Raw genomic sequence first — 17,619 nt, forward strand, 5'->3', positions numbered from 1 at the left:
CCTGAATACGTAGGAAATTTTTACACTGTATATAGAACAAATCCTGTCCCAGTAAACACATTTTAAAAGATTATTTCTACACAGCTACTACACTGCCTTCAGTGATAAAGTAACTACAGTATTAACCTTTGACATTTTGCTTCTTCTAAGGTATGACAAAACCATTTAGAGCCCTACCAAATTTATTTACCTGAAGTAAAAAAAGCTACTGTCGTCATCATTTGTTTTGGTACAGACATACGTTGTAACCTTAAAAAGAAATTACAAGGGATCATATATCTATAATTTTAAATATAACTTTGTTAAATATGAACAGACAAGCAGAATAAATAGAACTGGGCTTTAAAGAAAGGCACTTCATTGACTAAGTAAAGATATTATTGTGTGGGTTCCCTCAATCCTTCACTCTCCTTCTACTGTACTATGAAATTAATTGATTTCTGCCATTTGGTCCTTTTACTATCAAAAACACGCTTTCAATAGATCATAGGTGGTATTCAAATTGATACATCCCATCAGCACAGGGATTTCAGCTTTTACAATGGGACGCCTTTACTTGCCCTGCATGTGGTCTGTGCTCTCTCCAAATCTGCCCTGCCCTGAGGAAGTTCTGTCATGCAAGCTGAAATCCTTGCACTGACAGGACTTGCTACTTAACACCACTCTGGATTAAACCCCACAGCCTAACAAAAGGAATAGAAGTCAAGTTCACCTTAAGCCCTCCAAACAACAAGACTGACTGACATGATATGGTTGACATGTTCGAGCAGCATAAAATTGCTACCATTATGTGGTTAATAATACATGGAAGATCAATTCAAGTGGAATGGTTCACTGTATTACCATATGCTTTGATTCTTAAATATCTTCAGTGACATAGGGGAGATATCCAAGTCTATCAAACCTTTATTGCATTAGCATACAGCCATAGCAGGATAAGACAAAAATGCTAGAGAGAAGCAACCTAACAAGATTCAAACGATATTACTGGCATTGTGACATTTAAATTACCCTAAAACAATAATGTAAAAATTTAGTTGCCAGCGCCGGGAATCTAAAATGCAGATGTATATAAAACATATAATGGCCCCAAAATAGGCTCGGCTCATTAGGTTAAAAAGGTAATACAAAGAATTAAAACAGGTCCAGGTCCAGGACACACTACCCAGTCAGTGTAGCCCTGAGTTTCAAAGCCTGCACTATAAAGATTGCCACCCCACGTGAAATTTGGGGATTTGCATCCACAAGAAGCGATTTCAAACAGTCTTCCTTAGATGTGATGGTGGGCGAGGAGATATCCAATCCCCATATGCTGAGTTTAAATAGCTGCCATGTATAACTATTTAAAACAGCACCAATGTGGCTCTTGTGTAAGCCATTTGCTCCACTCTTTCATATATTAACAGTTCTTTATAAAATATGCACTGTATATCTATAAAAAAAAACTAAGCCGTTTACATAATATATAATCAGATTTTAAAAAATCAATAACAATTCATGTAAAAATGCAACATTATTCAAACAAGACTTTTAAATAATAAAGTAAAAACATAATAATATGTATAGATAGATTAAAATGAGCAGTGCATGAAAGGAGAATTTAAAAATTAGGAGTCCAGGAAAGCTTGGGTAATCATATCAAGTCTTTGAAAGTTGCTTGGGGCTTTAAATGTCAACAGCAAGACCTTGAACCTGGCTCAGTAGCTAAAAGGTAGAGAATTTTACTTACATTTTGTGGTACAGTTCTACTACCTTCCCACATTTTCATATAAATTATTCCTGGGTTTATATTTTTAATAATGTTATCAGCTTCAGAAATAACACTAATAATGAAATCTGTGGGGAGAAAAAAGCATATGAATCTTTCTTGCTAAAGTTCTGTTTTACATTTCAAAATTAAAATGTTCTGAAATATTAGGAAGCTATCTTATACCGAGCTAGACCACTGGTCCCATCTAGCTCAGTACTGTCTTACACTGACTGATAGAGGCTCAGATTCCAGACAGCTGTCTTTCTCAGCAAAACTTAGAGGAGCCAGGGGCTGAACATTCTGCATGCAATGCATGTACTCTACCACTGAATTCCAGCTCTTTCCAAGACAGGCATGCAAGTGGAAACCTGCAAGACGCTTAGATCCATTTCCTGAAAATGATTAACTGCTACATACCAGAGATGTTACTAAGGACTGCTATAAACCATTGATCTTACTGCTCCACATAAATGCTTCAGCAATTAAATAATTATGAAAATGCAACATGACAGCAACTTAGGCAAGGGCCATGCTGAATTTGTAGACAGGTCTTCACAAACTGAGTTCTAAACCCATTTTATACATGAATGTTATACTTTACCAAGCTATATATAGCTATGGTTACAAAACTAAAAATGGTGAAGACCTTACATATGGTTAGATTAAAATGTCACAAACAAAAACTCACCAGGAAAGGTGTTTCCAGCTACAAGGGTAGCATTCGTGTCATACTTGACATTCAAACGTACAGGTCTCTCGGGGTCAGGCTGAACATTTAATCTGATTACTGGACAGTTTAGTGTGTTCTTGTTGTATGTGGCTTTAAATTGCAATGTATGCTCTCCCCTGCAAAATAAAATTGTGGTTAAACTCCAATATACCTCTTTGTCCAAAAAGTTTCAACAAACCTAAAAAAAAAAGTATAGATTTTCCATTACATCTGTATGAAGCCAATGGGAGAGGTTGTTCACAGTTTTAGAACTGAATGCTATAAATATGTGGATTACACTTTTCATTTTCATTGGATCTAGGTGTAGCCATGTACATTTTGAACAAGTGCCTAGAGTCAGTAATGGGTTTTAAGAGGGGAAAATATCTGAAACTCAATTCAGATAATAGCACCCTCGTTATGTATCTTTATGTGCCAGGCAAAAACATTATTTTCTCCTAGGCCGTTGGCTAATTAAACAAACTATGGCCTTTTAAACTGTGTGTTTGGGGGGTATTGTTTTTTGTTTGTATTATGGTATGTATTTTTGTGTTTTTATATTATACATTGCTCTGTGATTTTCAGATGAAGGGAGATACAGAAATTTAATAAATAACATAGTAGGCCTCAAGGGTAGCCCCACACAGAGCACATTGCAGTAATTCAGAAACAGCCACACCACCTAAGCTGGTGAAAGGGACTCTTAGTTGCCAAGGGCACCTGTGCCTCCAATGATAGAGTTCGGTGTAGGAGAAGGCTATTTCCTCATGGAGAGTGAAGAGGCACTTGAAGACATCTGAAAACTGCAACTGGTGCAGAATGCAATCATCACACTTTTAACTGGAACCAATAGCTATACATGCATTATGGCTTGAGACTTGAGGCATTTGAAAGAATTTTTCTCTGATTAACCTTCCCGTTAATTAAAATTTTCACTAGACGCCCTTTTCTGGGTGCCTTCAAGGTTAGACTGGCGACTGCTGGGAAGCATATCTGAGGTGCACAAATCTTCAGTTTTTCCTCACAAGCCGTGCTGCATCGCCTTTAACTCTTTTTTTAGGAATGGCTCGCAAGGTGGAGCAGAGCTGCAGAGCTGTTGCTGCTACTTATTAGAATAGTGAGAAGGATCAGGCAAGTCCACCCTGTTCTTTCAGGCTTTTAAGGGTATATGATTTTTATAATAATAATAATTTATTAAATTTATGTACCTCCCTTTAAAGGGACGCGGGTGGCACTGTGGTCTAAACCACAGAGCCTAGGGCTTGCTGATTGGAAGGTCGGCGGTTTGAATCCCCGCGACAGGGTGAGCTCCCGTTGCTTGGTCCCTGCACCTGCCAACCTAGCAGTTCGAAAGCACATCAAAGTGCAAGTAGATAAATAGGTACTGCTCCAGCGGGAAGGTAAACGGCGTTTCCGTGCGTTGCTCTGGTTCACGAGAAGCGGCTTAGTCATGCTGGCCACATGACCCGGAAGCTGTACGCCGGCTCCCTCGGCCTATAAAGCGGGATGAGCGCCGCAACCCCAGAGTTGTAAGTGACTGGACCTAACTGTCAGGGGTCCCTTTACCTTTACCTCCCTTTAGGCGAAGATCCCAAGGCAGGTTTCAACAAAGAAACACATGACAAAATAGCAAAGAAACAATAACACCCCCTCCATCACACATTTAAAAGGTCATAGATTGACTAACAGCCAAAGGCGTGGTTGAAGAGGAACATTTTTGCCTGGTGCCTAATGATATGTAATGAAGGTGCCAGGCAGGCCTCCCTTGGGACAGCATTCCACAAATGGGGTCACCACAGAAAAGGCCCATTCTCATGTTGCCACCCTTCAGATCTCTTGTGGAGAAGGGCCCCATGAAGCAGGGCCTCTGATGATAATCGGAGGGTCTGTGTTGGTTCATATAGGGAGAAAACCAATGCTCTGAATTGGGCCTGGAAACGATTCCAAACATTTTCTGATGAATGTAAGAGTTTTCAATCACTTACCAAGGAGCATGAATTCTAAGAACTCCGAAATTTGCTCTGCCGTTTTCATCTGTTTTATGCTGCTGGTTTGAAGGAATAATCTGACAAGAAAATTGATTTTCTCCCCATTAATGAATGACTAAGAAGCACTGATAATGATTTAACTATTACAAATCAGCAAATTTTCTATTTCAGTTTTCCATGTATTTCCATAGTTAAGATGCTTTACCCTCCCAGCATATAGCAAACACTTAAGGATTAGGGATGCCACTTCTATGTTACAATGCTATTTACCACAGGAAACTTAAAAGAATCATTAAGCAACAAACCCCTATATTTCCAGCTATTACTCTCTTTTTCCTGGAGTCAGACTGGTGTGTGGCTCCAGCTAAAGAGAAGTTGTAATCATCAGACAGACAACTGGTGGGTCAGAAATGGCCAATGGACTGTCAACTACATGTCTCTTTTTTGTAAATTGAATAACCTAGCAGCCAGCTTGTAGTCACTCAATTCCCAAGATTATCTGGCATAGAGCAATACACTAAGGGTTTTATTTCAATCCCTAAAACGGTATAAAATGATAATTTTCAAATTGTTATCTATCTATCCAAATATATTATGTGTTTTTAAACGTATTGTCCAATCACATATGCTAGGAATCTAAGCATTTAAAGAAATGAGGTGTATTTTATAAATATGTACTTCTTGCTCACTTCTTCCAAAGACCCACCTTTTCCACAGGGCTTTTAGCACAAGACCGAGTTCCTATACCCTATTGTAATTAAGAATAAATATCTAATGCAACAATTACTACATTCTTACCCTATTTTTCAGTGCCTCTGGATATCTCCTCTATGTCACATTTTAGACTGTAAGATCCCTGAGGTAAGGACTTGTCCTCATATAAAGTGCTGACACTATGCAGATGAATGCATTTTAACAACATTCTGTATTTTGGATGTCTTGCACAATGATATATTCCAGTGAGATGTATGAATTCAAAGGCAATTACCTTTACGTTCCCAGCCTTTAAAAGGTTGATTTTGACATCAGGTTCAGAAGATGGGTTATTCCACTGATCACACAGCTGGACTATAAGTGGCTTCTGTAGTTCTTTGCCATTAATCACTGACACAGGCTAGAAGCAGTTCAAAAATTATTGCTATTTAAACCTGTAGTATTATTTATTTGATTTTATTTATGAAGCATTTCAAAGTGATTTAACAATACAGTACAAACATACATATAGAATAGATTAATATATAAAAGTATTTCAAATATGTGTGTGTGTGTTTGTGTGTAAAACATTTCAAATGCAATACAGAATCCATCGGGGATAAAAATCTCTACTCAGGAGGATTGTTAAAAGAGGAATATCTTCAACAGATGCCTGTCTAATATGTAACGGGATGGAATTTCAAGAGGTAAGTGCTGCCCCACTAAAGGCCCAATTATCACACTGTGTGGAATGTACCCTTCTATTAAGATGGTATCTGAAGGATGCCCCCTCCTGCAAGCTGCAGTAATTGGTTTGGTATATAAGGAATGAGACATTTTAGGTGTGCAATGCAATTTAGCTGCAAAACATACAGTGATCAGAAGCCATTTCATCAATCGCTTACTTATGAAGAGCCAATTATGAGAAACTCTAGTCAGAAACGTTATTTTCATACAAGTTACTCTTTTTGTTTCAATGTCTCCTTTCACACCAGAGACCATGTTAAAGTTTCAGAAGTATTTAATATCAGTGAAACGCTGTAATGTTATGTTCATGCCTCTCCTCTCTCTATGTCCCAGAGGTATGGAGACTATTGCTGGTATTACATGATGCAGACTTACGTTTTCCAACTCTGTCCAGTCCACAAGCACCAATTTAGCTGGAGGTCCTGCAATTAAATTTAGTCTCAAGAAATGAGAAAATTCACGCCAAGCAAAACACAGTTCTTTGGTTCCAGGAGGACCTGGTTTAAACCTGATTCCTGTGACACAAATAGTTTGTGTATCTGCCTATAAAGAAACACATAACAACATTTAAAAAACCAATAGGATCTCATAAAGTTATTTGATTATAAAAGTGGAATGATAGACATGCTTTTATTTATGGCATATGGGGTTTTGATTATTTTCTGCTCTTACAACTCTGCAATTTAAACACCTTGTCCACCTGCTCAAGCCTTACCAACTGACACTCATCCAACACAGCAGGACTAGACAGTGTTCTGGACACCCCTTGAGATGCATCTGCTGTAACAGCTGAGTAAAGGTGGATGCAAGCAATTTCATCCTCAAAAAGCTTTCCAAACAAGTTACAGCAAACTACCACCAGTTCTGCTACCTCCTTCAGGCCAGACAGGAAAAGGCCCTGCGCTACCCAGAAGAGCTCCACTGAGCAGCATAATGGGGATGCAAAGGAGGCAGCATACATGTGAGTGTGCAGGCTCCCACACTCTGACTGAGCATGTTGTTTGAACCTGGGCTTCTGGCTTAGCTATCCCACCCAAACCATGAGCCCTAAGACATAGAACATTGGTTGCTGCTCATGTTTAGTCTGGAGAGAGCTAAACAATGAGCCTCGATTCAACAGACATGCAAAGCCAAACCACAGCTCAACTCAGTTTAGCCTGCAGAGGATTGACCTGGGTGCGGCTGCGATTGTCTCTCTAGCAGTCTGCACACTTTCTATATTATGTGAAGAGAATATATTATGCTGCAACATAATATATAGTACACTTAAATGGCATAATAAATCAAAGTGGACCCATCTTTATCCTTAGTTAGATATATCCCATGTCAACCAGTATGAGTTGAGAAAGCAGTAAATGAATTTAACTCAAGGTAACTACATTCCAGAAAGTTTATGAAAAGCTTTGTACTATTTGAGTTCTGGATAAAGACCCAACTAGCAAGAATAGCAGCACCACAAAGGTGACTATTTACTTGCCATGAAAACAGAAGTAAATAGAGGTAAATCATTTGAAGAATCTTTACAAGCTTGAAAGCAGTAACTCCCCTTTACCTCTTATCAGTTGTATGAATGTTATTAAGCTGTGTCAGGGATAGAGGCACAAGTTCCCGCCCCCCAAATAAGATGAATTTCACTGATGCAAATTCTACATAACATGGTGTTAAGAAATACCTGCCAAACACTTCTCAATTCTGATTTATCCAGACCACTACCGTCTATTTTCAAGGAATCCAAACAAGTTGATGTCAGGTTTTGAATGTGATTTCCATGCTGATCTGTAATCATTACCTCTTTAAGGAAAAAAACAAAACAGAAGAATTAGAAACCATCTGTTATTATTAAATTTTATTTTAGAATTCTAAAGATGGTCACTGGAAGTAAACAATGCTCTGAAGATGGCAACCAGAGGTGTTCCTCCTTAAACCCAGTCCAGGTTGTCCCACTCAAGACAGCTGCCAGATGGTAAACAAATCTCCCAATATGGCCACCGAAAATGACGTTACCAATTGACGTGATCAATGGCCAAACAACAAAGCAGAGCAGAACTCATGTCTGGAATCCCCAATATGGCAGGCGAAAGAGTAGGTAGGCAAATTGGTGGGCATGGCTGTATATACTAGTGCACCACTGCCTCTTTTCCTATCCAGGCTTTGGATGATATGGAAAGCAGCAGCCTGTGGGCCAAGCTCTGGGCCAAGTTACATGGAGCTAAGCAGCAAAGTCTCATTTATTGTACTTGGAATTGATTGTAGAGGAAAGAAAGGGAGGGAATCCAATTAACTGACAGGGTTTCATTGGTTTACTAGCTCAGGACTGAATGATGGGGAAATTGATTAGGGATAATAAAATTACAATGAATTCCTTAGAAGATCAAGTTATGGGGAAGATTAATTTGGGGTAAATTAATTTATAATTAATTTCTCAGAGGATCACAATAAGAGTAATGCCAAAGAAAATCACAATTTAAACACACACACCAGGAATAAATACACCGGAAATAAATGCAGTAAAGGAAAGACAAGTGGTAAAGCCAGCTAGAATGTGCATTAATTGCAGCTGGTTCTGATCTCCATAAACATGGTGAAACTGGGAGTTTTTCAGTTTGGAAAGCTTTAGCTGTACTTAGCAAAAGTTTAGAGCGGGTGAAATACGGAGGATACTGTGACTAAAGGCAGGAAAAAGGCAATACAGAGTCTAAGCAGGGCTGCAGATAAAGGAACTAAAGGCTAAAAATGAGTGGGAAACAACCAGGGGCACTGAGAAGGAGAAGTAATGATAAGGCTAAACACACAGAGAAAATCAACAAGAAGTAGAAGAAGCAAGGAAATAACCAGCTTGAAAGAAGAACACCAGGAGTCTCAGGAGGAGAGTCTCAGGAAGAAACAACTATTTCCTGTGAGGCAAAGTAAAAAGCTGAAGAAGGAGCAGGGAGGCTTTAAGACTGCAGTTTCCTATTTTACTTTTAAAATCTTTTAAAAGCTTGCAATGTTGCCTATTAACCATTAGGGCGTTGCCAAATCCCAATCCCAATCTGGTGGCAGGTACTCCAGGATCTCCAGAAATGAGGCTGAATGCAGGCCTTAATGCATAAAGTGCAAATGGCAGGAGAGATCTCCAGTGCTGCTGCTTTGAACAAGGTAGGATCTTGAAACTGAAAACCCTTCCAATAACATCACCAGTTAAAATTTCCTTGAGGTGACAAGTTTCTGCCTCAAGCGCTGGGTGGGAGTAATTCCACCTGAGCCAGGATGACCAGCAGAGGAGATTAAAGTTGTAACCCAAGATAATGAGTACTCAGAGTTACAATATGTACCAGTGTGGATCAGTCATCTTATATAAGCAACAGCAAGTACTGCCTTTTGCACAAATGCAACCTGTACACTATATATATATATATATATATATATATATATATATGTGTGTGTGTGTGTGTGTGTGTCATGAGACACTGTTGTCTGCTGAGACACTGATGAGTAAGGCAAGGGAGGCAACAAGACTGAATCTTGTCACACTTGCTGAGCATGATATTGATGTAGCTTGCTACAAGAACACAGTATGCCATCACGCCTAAAGGTAAAAGGTAAAGGACCCCTGGATGGTTAAGTCCAGTCAAAGGCAACTATGGGGCTGCGACACTCATCTTGCTTTCAGGCCAAGTGAGCTGGCATTTGTCCGCAGACAGCTTTCCGGGTCATGACTAAACTGCTTCTGGTGCAACAGAACACCATGACAGAAACCAGAGAGCACAGAAACGCCGTTTACCTTCCCGCCAAGGATGCGGGTGGCGCTGTGGTCTAAACCACTGAGCCTCTTGGGCTTGCTGATCAGGTCAGTGTTTTGAATCCCTGTGATGGAGTGAGCTCCCATTGCTCTGTTCCAGCTCCTGCCAACCTAGCAGTTTGAAAGCACGCCAGTGCAAGTAGATAAATAGGTACTGCTGCACCACACCTACATTTGTGTCGGAATAAAAGAAAAAAAGTAAAATACTTACCAATTTCTTCTTGTAGTTTTTCACCCATTTGTATTGTATTAGATCCTTTTAATTTGCATTTAATATGTTTTGGCTCATCAGCAAGTGGTCTACAGAAACAAATACTGTCAGCTTAACAGATTTGTACTTCTAAGTAAAACACAAAAAGTGCTATAATTCTTTCAAGATACAATTTCTTAAGATGTAAATGGCCGATGGAGTTGCATTCCATTTGACAGAACAGCTATGTAGTCTGGGGATGCTCCTAGATAAAATATAGTTGCTGGGGGCTGAAGTGACTGCAGTGACAAAGAATTTCTTTGGTTAGCTGTGGCAGTCTGCGGACAGGAGTAGCATTGTTACAGTAACTCTTGCACTGGTAATCCTCCAGCTGGATTACTATAAACTATGGCAGATCCTGAAGCTGTTTTAGAAGCTTCAGATAGGCTAGGCCACCTAACAATCTGCACTATCAAGATTGAATGAACCTGAGAGTTAATTAGTTGCCAATATGATACTGGGTTTAATTCAATGTGCTGGCAATGACACCTATAAAGCCCTAGGTAACTTAGGACTTTAGTTGAAATTGTGTCTCCTCCTGTTTCAACATTAAACTCCTTAGGGGAAGCCCTTCTTGCTAACAACTTGCTTGAGAAGATTCACTATGCAGCAATATGGAAGTGGGCAGCTCATCTGTAGAATGCCCTGCCTGCTGAGATACGCCTGCTGTCATCTCCACTTTCCTCTGATTTGCTGAGTTCCCTCTTTTTTTCTTTTTCCTTTTCTTTTGTCTAGAAGTGGACTTGTAGCTGCAGAGCCTGAAAGGAGTGCAGAGCACTTTAAAGACAGGAGGCTTTAAGAAAACAGGCCAGTAAGCCTTCAGATTTCAGTGGCCTCTCTCCTCCATGTCACACCCCTCCCCTCAAGGTGAGAGTTATGTTAAACACTTCCTCACTGTCCTTCATTATCCAACAAGGTGACATTAGCTGGGTTCTTAGATGTCTTATTATGTTTTACAGCTATATATGCTTTAGAGCTAATTTCCCAACTATAAACACACACACACACACACACACATATATGTGTGTGTGTGTGTGTGTGTGTGCGTGTGTGCGCGCGCAGATCAAATATTTATTTAGCAAAAGTGCATTTTAAGCAATATATTCCATGTATTCCTATGATTCTTCTGTATATATACTTCACACAACACTAAGGTTATTCCATGTATCACAGCACTCAAGAGTGCGAGTATCATGAGCAACATCATTATAATGACTTATTTTAGAACTGGCTGTTTTGTGCATCTGCAGGCTATGCTTTTGCATAGCTCTTTTGCATACCCTTTGAAGCTCTTAATGTCTAATATATGCTTGATTGTATACTGATATTTCCATACTTAAAAGTTGTTACCAATAACAGCAAACATGTTTTTGTATGCTGTAACCAACAGAAACAGCCACTGAGCAAACTTTGTAACAAGACTACAACTGAGGAAAATATACAAACCTTATTGTGAATGCACTTTCCAAAGATACATGCCCATCATGGAATGAAACTACATAATAGTGCACATCATTTACAGATGTTGGTACCTTCACATCAGGTAATAAGCCATTAACCAACTGTTCTCTATTAATCTTTGGAGTCCAATTTACCTAGTAAACAAAAAAAAATTCAATAGTGTGTGTCAGGTGTAAAAATAACATGACTGCTTACTTTTGTAACAAAATTTTAAAAATAACAGGGTCTCTGACTACGTAATAAACATTATTCCACTTTTAAACAACAAGTATAGATAATAGTAGCTATTTTATGGCCAATTTTTTAAGACGATATAATTATTTGATTGAAATACAAATTTAGCTTCTCTGCAGCTATTACAAGTGCACTAATAATAAAAACGCTTGTTCAGTCAATGAAGTCCATACAAATTTAAATGTTGATGTGAGAGGGATAAAATAAGAACACTAATATTTTAAGCAAGAGTAGGTTTTATTCATGAGAACAAGCAGGCTGTGGAAGTGAAATAATCAAATTGTCTGTACTGTGTTGCAAATAGATAGGACTACCAGACTCTCATTCTATCCTGCCTTACAATTTATTCAGCTTACTGTAACAGCCTGCCTTACCTAGCATGCCACTCGCTAGAATTCTAGGCCCTCCTCAGAAAATTTGGCAGCGACTTCCTCAAGGAATGAATAACTGTGATTTGGTTGGAAACTGGTGTGAAAGCTTCAAATCTCCTCCTTCTGACTACACTGGAGGAAGGCGAATAAGAGCCAGTGCCTCACCCCAAGCTCATTCCTCAAGGACTAAATTCTGGTTTACTTTTACCCATACCTTTGATGGAGGGTGGTGGCATTTACTGGAGGACTGGAAGGGACTAATGGAATTAGTGTGAGAAGAATAGGATTTTGCACTACCTGTTGGCCAACTGTCCCTTGGTATCATGAGCACCAGTCCCATTCAACTACTGGCAGAAATTTAAATATTTACTTATTTTTTGCCTCCACAAACAAAATTAAGAGATTGCAAGACCTCATTAAAAAAAGAGAAAATGTTTAAATATTTTGGTTATGGTGTAACATAAAGCTAAATACAAAATTGGTATAGTACTGACTAAGAATGAGATACCAAAATGTTGGGCTGACTTTAATAATAAAAAATTAAACCAGTAATTTCAGCTTTATTTACATCATTATTACTTCTGGAATTAAATACTAATTATATGTGCTGCATACAGAGGAAACAAGCCCCTCACCTGCATACAGCAATGCACAGATCTGCAGTGAGAGAGAAAAAGAAAAAAGAAAAGAGAGAGAAAGGGAGAGACTGCTTATACGGGAACCTACATATTCAAGAGAAAGGATCCAGAGAGAGGCCTGGATCATTCCCATAATCTTCATTTCAAGCAAATCTATTAACTACCACAAAGTATAATAATGTCTGATTTCTTTCTGTCAATGGCTGTTGCAACATCCTAGAGTACAGAAGATACATTTCAAATATGCAAAACTCAAAAAATACAAAAGCTCCAAAATATGGAAAAAAACACCCCAAATTATTGAAACTTTTAAAACATTAAATAGCATAAATCCAAATATACTCATGGCTTGGTCAGATTAAAACATCACCATATCAATTAACTGCTGTGTGTTAAATAGTTTCTGCTCAGGTTCTTGAAGCTGTCAGGATATAGAGAGAAATCCAACATGACATTTAAGTTGTCATAGAGTAGACAAGATTTGAGGCGAGAGAAGATCTGTGGCATGAGCAGCCTCACTGACATTTCTACCCTCGTTCTATATGTATTTTGTCTAAGCTCTGCAGAGAGACTGCACTCCTGCCCATCATCCCATACGCAGCTAGGAGTCCACATTCCTCTTACATATCAGAAGCTTCTACATGCATTTCTGCCTGCAAAGATCTGGGTATTATCACCTGTGGAACAGATGATTGATTGTGAGGTGGTGGGTGTCAGAAAGGACTATGTTTAGCCTTAAAGTTCATGATGGAACATGGGCCAGTGGTCCCTGGTATGTGCTAGATGCTGACAGTTTAGCGTTGTATTGGTCAACACCAGTATTTAGAGAGAAGGTAGATCACTGGGGTAGTTGTCCAGTGTTTGTTCATCTTATATGACTCTGCTGCCTAAAAGCATTCAATTTAAAAATCTCTGATATTTTACTCCCATCAGTACACTGCAAAATGTCCCTTAAATGTTCACTTTGGTTGATATTCATAAACATGATTGCCATGTGCACTCTTCACTGGCATACAAAAAGTAGTGGAAATGGTTGAATTATTAAGATAAATAAAAAGCCTTCTTCATTTGAACTCCTGTTATGCTTGAATTTCTAGTTTTGTGGCTCTCTGATCAAAGCTTAAATTCTGTGTGGAACAAAACTAGAGCTAAAATTTTAGACTTTCCACCTTGCGCAGAAAATTTTAAAATGGCCAAATAGTACAGCCTCTTGTCCGCCTGATATACAATGACGTTCGCTAAGCTTCGGGATTTCTTCACAGCTGTTCACTTTCAAACCATGTCAAAATGCTTGGCAGATACTGCTGTATTCCGTTGGCACAATGAATTTGTGGAGCTTCTGAGTTGGGAAGACCTCCCACACTACTATAATTAAGTTATCCTTCCTTCAAGGAGCTCCAAGTGAGAAACAGTACATGCTTCTCCCCTTGTCTGTTTTAGCCTCACAAGAACCCTGTTAGGTTGAAAGGTGATGACTGGCCCAGCTAGTCTTCTATATTACACTGGTTCTCAATACATGCTATTCTCTCTATATATTTTCAGCCATGATTTAAACTTCTTAGTGTTATTTTAACTCACGGTTGAGTCCTATTCAGAAACATGGTTTGATGGCCTAGGAGCATATACCGTATTTTTCGCCCTATAGGACGCACTGGCCCATAGGACGCACCTCGGGTTTTTTTTTGGGGGGGGGGGAAATGAATAAAAAATATATATCCCCCCCCAGCCGCGGGGCTGGGGCGGGGGAAGCCCGGGCTTCCCCTGACCTCAGCCCTCAGAACAGGCTGCTATCCGCAAGCCTTGCGAGCCCAGCAGCAACTCCCGCTGGGCTCGCAAGGCTTGCGGACATCTGCGCAAAGCATGGGGCGTCCTCCGGAGGGCGCCCCATGCTTCGGGCCGCTGCCCGCAAGCCTTGCGAGCCCGCGGGAACTCCCGCCAGGCTTGCAAGGCTTGCGGATAGCTTCCTGAAGCCTTGCGAGCGAGAGGGGTCGGTGCACACCGATGCCTCTTGCTCTCCAGGCTTCAGCGAAAGCCTGCATTCACCCCATAGGACGCACACACATTTCCCCTTCATTTTTGGAGGGGGAAAAGTGCGTCCTATGGGGCAAAAAATACGGTACATATGTCTGTTGTTACTCCCCCTGAGGAAGCCTAGAAATTTGAATTATGTAAATAAACTATGGAACAACTATGGAAAATGTACCTTTCAGATGTCATGATATATCCCACTTTCTCACACAGCTTAGGTTGAATTCCTTCCAAAAAGCAATGGAAATACTGATGTAAACAAAGCAAACATTTTCTTTTTATAGTATTTTTGTTATGGTAACCTTTCCTCTTCTCCTTAATACGGTACTGCCTGATCACAAAACTAATGTTTAGGTTGAATCAAAGTTTTAACGTCCTAAAAATACCAACCTTAACTTTTTCAGCCAGCGCGGGAGTGATTAATATTTCTCTGTCCCCTTCATCATACATATGGAAGATGAGATTCTGCATTACATCACCTGCAACCCAGTTAATTTCATCCTGGTGTTGGATCTGCATAGCTTTTTCTCCCTCGATGCTAAAAATTTGTAATCTTGCAACAGATCTACTGGGAAGCAATTTAATAGTCTTCTCCAATGGTGGTACACTTTTACAACTCTAATAATAAAAAGGAGAAAGGAAAACAGAAGAAGTAACTGGAACTGTACCACTTCACTGATACACTTACATATTGGTCAGTATGTTTCTGAATTATTAATAATAATAATTATTATTCTTATTTATACTCCGCACATCTGGCTGGGTTTCCCCAGGCACTCTGGGCGGCTTCCAACAAAATATTAAAATACAATAGTCTATCAAACATTAAAAACTTCCCTAAACAGGGCTGCCTTCAGATGTCTTCTAAAAGTCTGGTAGTTGTTTTTCTCTTTGACATCTGGAGGGCGTTCCACAAGGTGGGTGCCACTACTGAGAAGGCCTTCTGCCTGGTTCCCTGTAACTTGGCTTCTCGCAGCAAGGAAACCACCAGAAGGCCCTCGCGCTGGACCTCAGTGTCTGGCAGAATGATGGGGATGGAGATGCCACATGCTGGCAATCACAGGTGGCCAGTCTGCTGTTGCACTCCTGTCCCACTTGCAAACTTCCCACAAGCATCTGGTTGGCCAGTGCGAGAAAAGGATGCTGGACTAGACAGGTCACTGGCCTGATCCAGCAATCTTGTCTTATGTTTATCATTTTATTTTCTTACTATGTTATGTTCTGAACACCAAAGGAAGATATTGCTACAAAAAAGGCCAACAAATTGGACAGAAATAAAATAAAAAACTACACACACTAGACTAGCCAATATGGGAGACTGAGAAAATTACAAATGAAAGTCAGCAAGTAAAGCTGAATCAAGTGGTTTGGAGGCAAGGAATAAGCTGAGGAAGGGAGAGAATAGCTTTCTTTGAAGTTACAGTGTGCCCTTCCCTTGAACAGCACAGGAAGCTAATAGCACTTAGAAACATCTGACACTCAAATGAGAAATGAAGTTCATAGTAGGTGATGGATTACAAAGGAGAGATTTTTTAGATGTGTTGTATGTGTATACAAGCAACCCCTATGAAGAGAGAAGTCCTGAACTTTCTAGTTTAAAAATAAGGGACTCATCAGGCCCCTTCAGTCCATGCTAGATGGTCCTGGGGTTCAGAGGGACTTTTGACCTAAATGAGGGTGAAATAGGTTGGATATGTCTAATCATATTTATCAAGGACAACCAATTTCTCATTATTCAAATATATCGGCAATCCAGAAGAATATAAGGGCAACTACATACAGAGTAAGATAGGGTCATTTCCACTGATCCAGCCACCTGCGGAAAGAATTTCATGCAGCAATATTGCCCACATCTCAACCAATGGAAATTAGAGCATTCAAGTGCCATAGATCACTAAATGGTAACAAGTAGCAAAAACATTACAGCTATTTCAACTTACAGGTATTTCAAACCTTGCTTTAAGCGTCTGATCTTTCTTTATATTCTCTACATGCAGAACTGGTCCAGTTAATATATTTATCCCACCACTGCTGCAATCCACAGCATATACAGGAAGGCCTGGAGCTCCTGAAAACTAAAACAACCACATCAGAAATAAGAGTTTTCATATCAATAGGAGGGCACAAAGCAAGGGTTGAGAACCTTTTTCAGCCTGAGGGTTGGATTTCCACATTTTCAACCCTTCCGGGGGCTGCATGCTATTGATGGGTAGGGTCAAGAGGGGAAAAGCAGGCAGGGCAAGGGGCAAAAGTGGGCAGAGTAATAGATGAGACACTTTGTACAGTATGTTATGTTCCACACACAGACATACTGTATCTTCTATCCAAGCAAGCAAGAGGCATTTATTCTAATACAATGACACATTTCAGCCGGGCAAAAGCATGTGGTTTAACCCACAGCGCCACCTGTATCCCCCTAACATCTTTATAAATTAGGTTAATTCAAACCCATATGTGTTCTTTTTGAGAGATTCATGAAGTAGCCTGAAATAAAGTGCCACACCATATAAAATTAAAACTCTAGTACTTCCTGTACTATAATTAATTAATCTAATCTCAAGTTATTAAATAAGTAGTAGCACCAAGCCAAAGCACAAAGGACACAAGTCAACCCCTGAAACCAAAAGAAATCCCTTCAAGCAAACAGGGAGCACTGCAGGGCAACAAAATGCATCAATGCAGAAAAAACTGCATAGAAAATCAGATGCTACTGTTTCCAAGAAACAACAGCAACAAACACCAAACAAACACAACTGAGAACTAACACAACAGCACACAAGAAGTACAAGTCTGAGCAAAGCTGAATAGCGTGAGACACAGCCTCTCCAGAGCGAAGGCAGAAGTAACCTGGTAGGGGCTAGTTGGATATGAGCAAAGCCCCCTTAATCAGCTGTAATCCTGCCTTCAAGCATCAAATGGAAATCTCATTCCACCCGAGAGAACATTTTCACTCGAAGGAAGGAAGTAAA

At 39.8% G+C, this 17,619-nt stretch overlaps 1 protein-coding gene across 1 annotated transcript in view; it reads right to left on the minus strand.

The window, feature by feature from the left end:
- SMCHD1 (structural maintenance of chromosomes flexible hinge domain containing 1) overlaps positions 1-17,619 on the minus strand; it is a 60,774-nt gene that overhangs the window by 17,621 nt on the left and 25,534 nt on the right. The window contains exons 24-34 of the mRNA XM_083622456.1: positions 16,591-16,725; positions 15,041-15,268; positions 11,365-11,513; positions 9,880-9,968; positions 7,560-7,678; positions 6,263-6,430; positions 5,436-5,561; positions 4,445-4,524; positions 2,439-2,596; positions 1,730-1,836; positions 191-249 (exon numbers count right to left, since the gene is read on the minus strand). Of these exons, the coding sequence (XP_083478582.1) occupies positions 191-249; positions 1,730-1,836; positions 2,439-2,596; positions 4,445-4,524; positions 5,436-5,561; positions 6,263-6,430; positions 7,560-7,678; positions 9,880-9,968; positions 11,365-11,513; positions 15,041-15,268; positions 16,591-16,725 (1,418 nt within the window). The remainder of the gene's footprint in view (positions 1-190; positions 250-1,729; positions 1,837-2,438; positions 2,597-4,444; positions 4,525-5,435; positions 5,562-6,262; positions 6,431-7,559; positions 7,679-9,879; positions 9,969-11,364; positions 11,514-15,040; positions 15,269-16,590; positions 16,726-17,619) is intronic.

This window comes from Podarcis filfolensis (genome assembly GCF_964270895.1).
Source record: "Podarcis filfolensis genome assembly, chromosome: 7".
NCBI lineage: Eukaryota > Metazoa > Chordata > Lepidosauria > Squamata > Lacertidae > Podarcis > Podarcis filfolensis.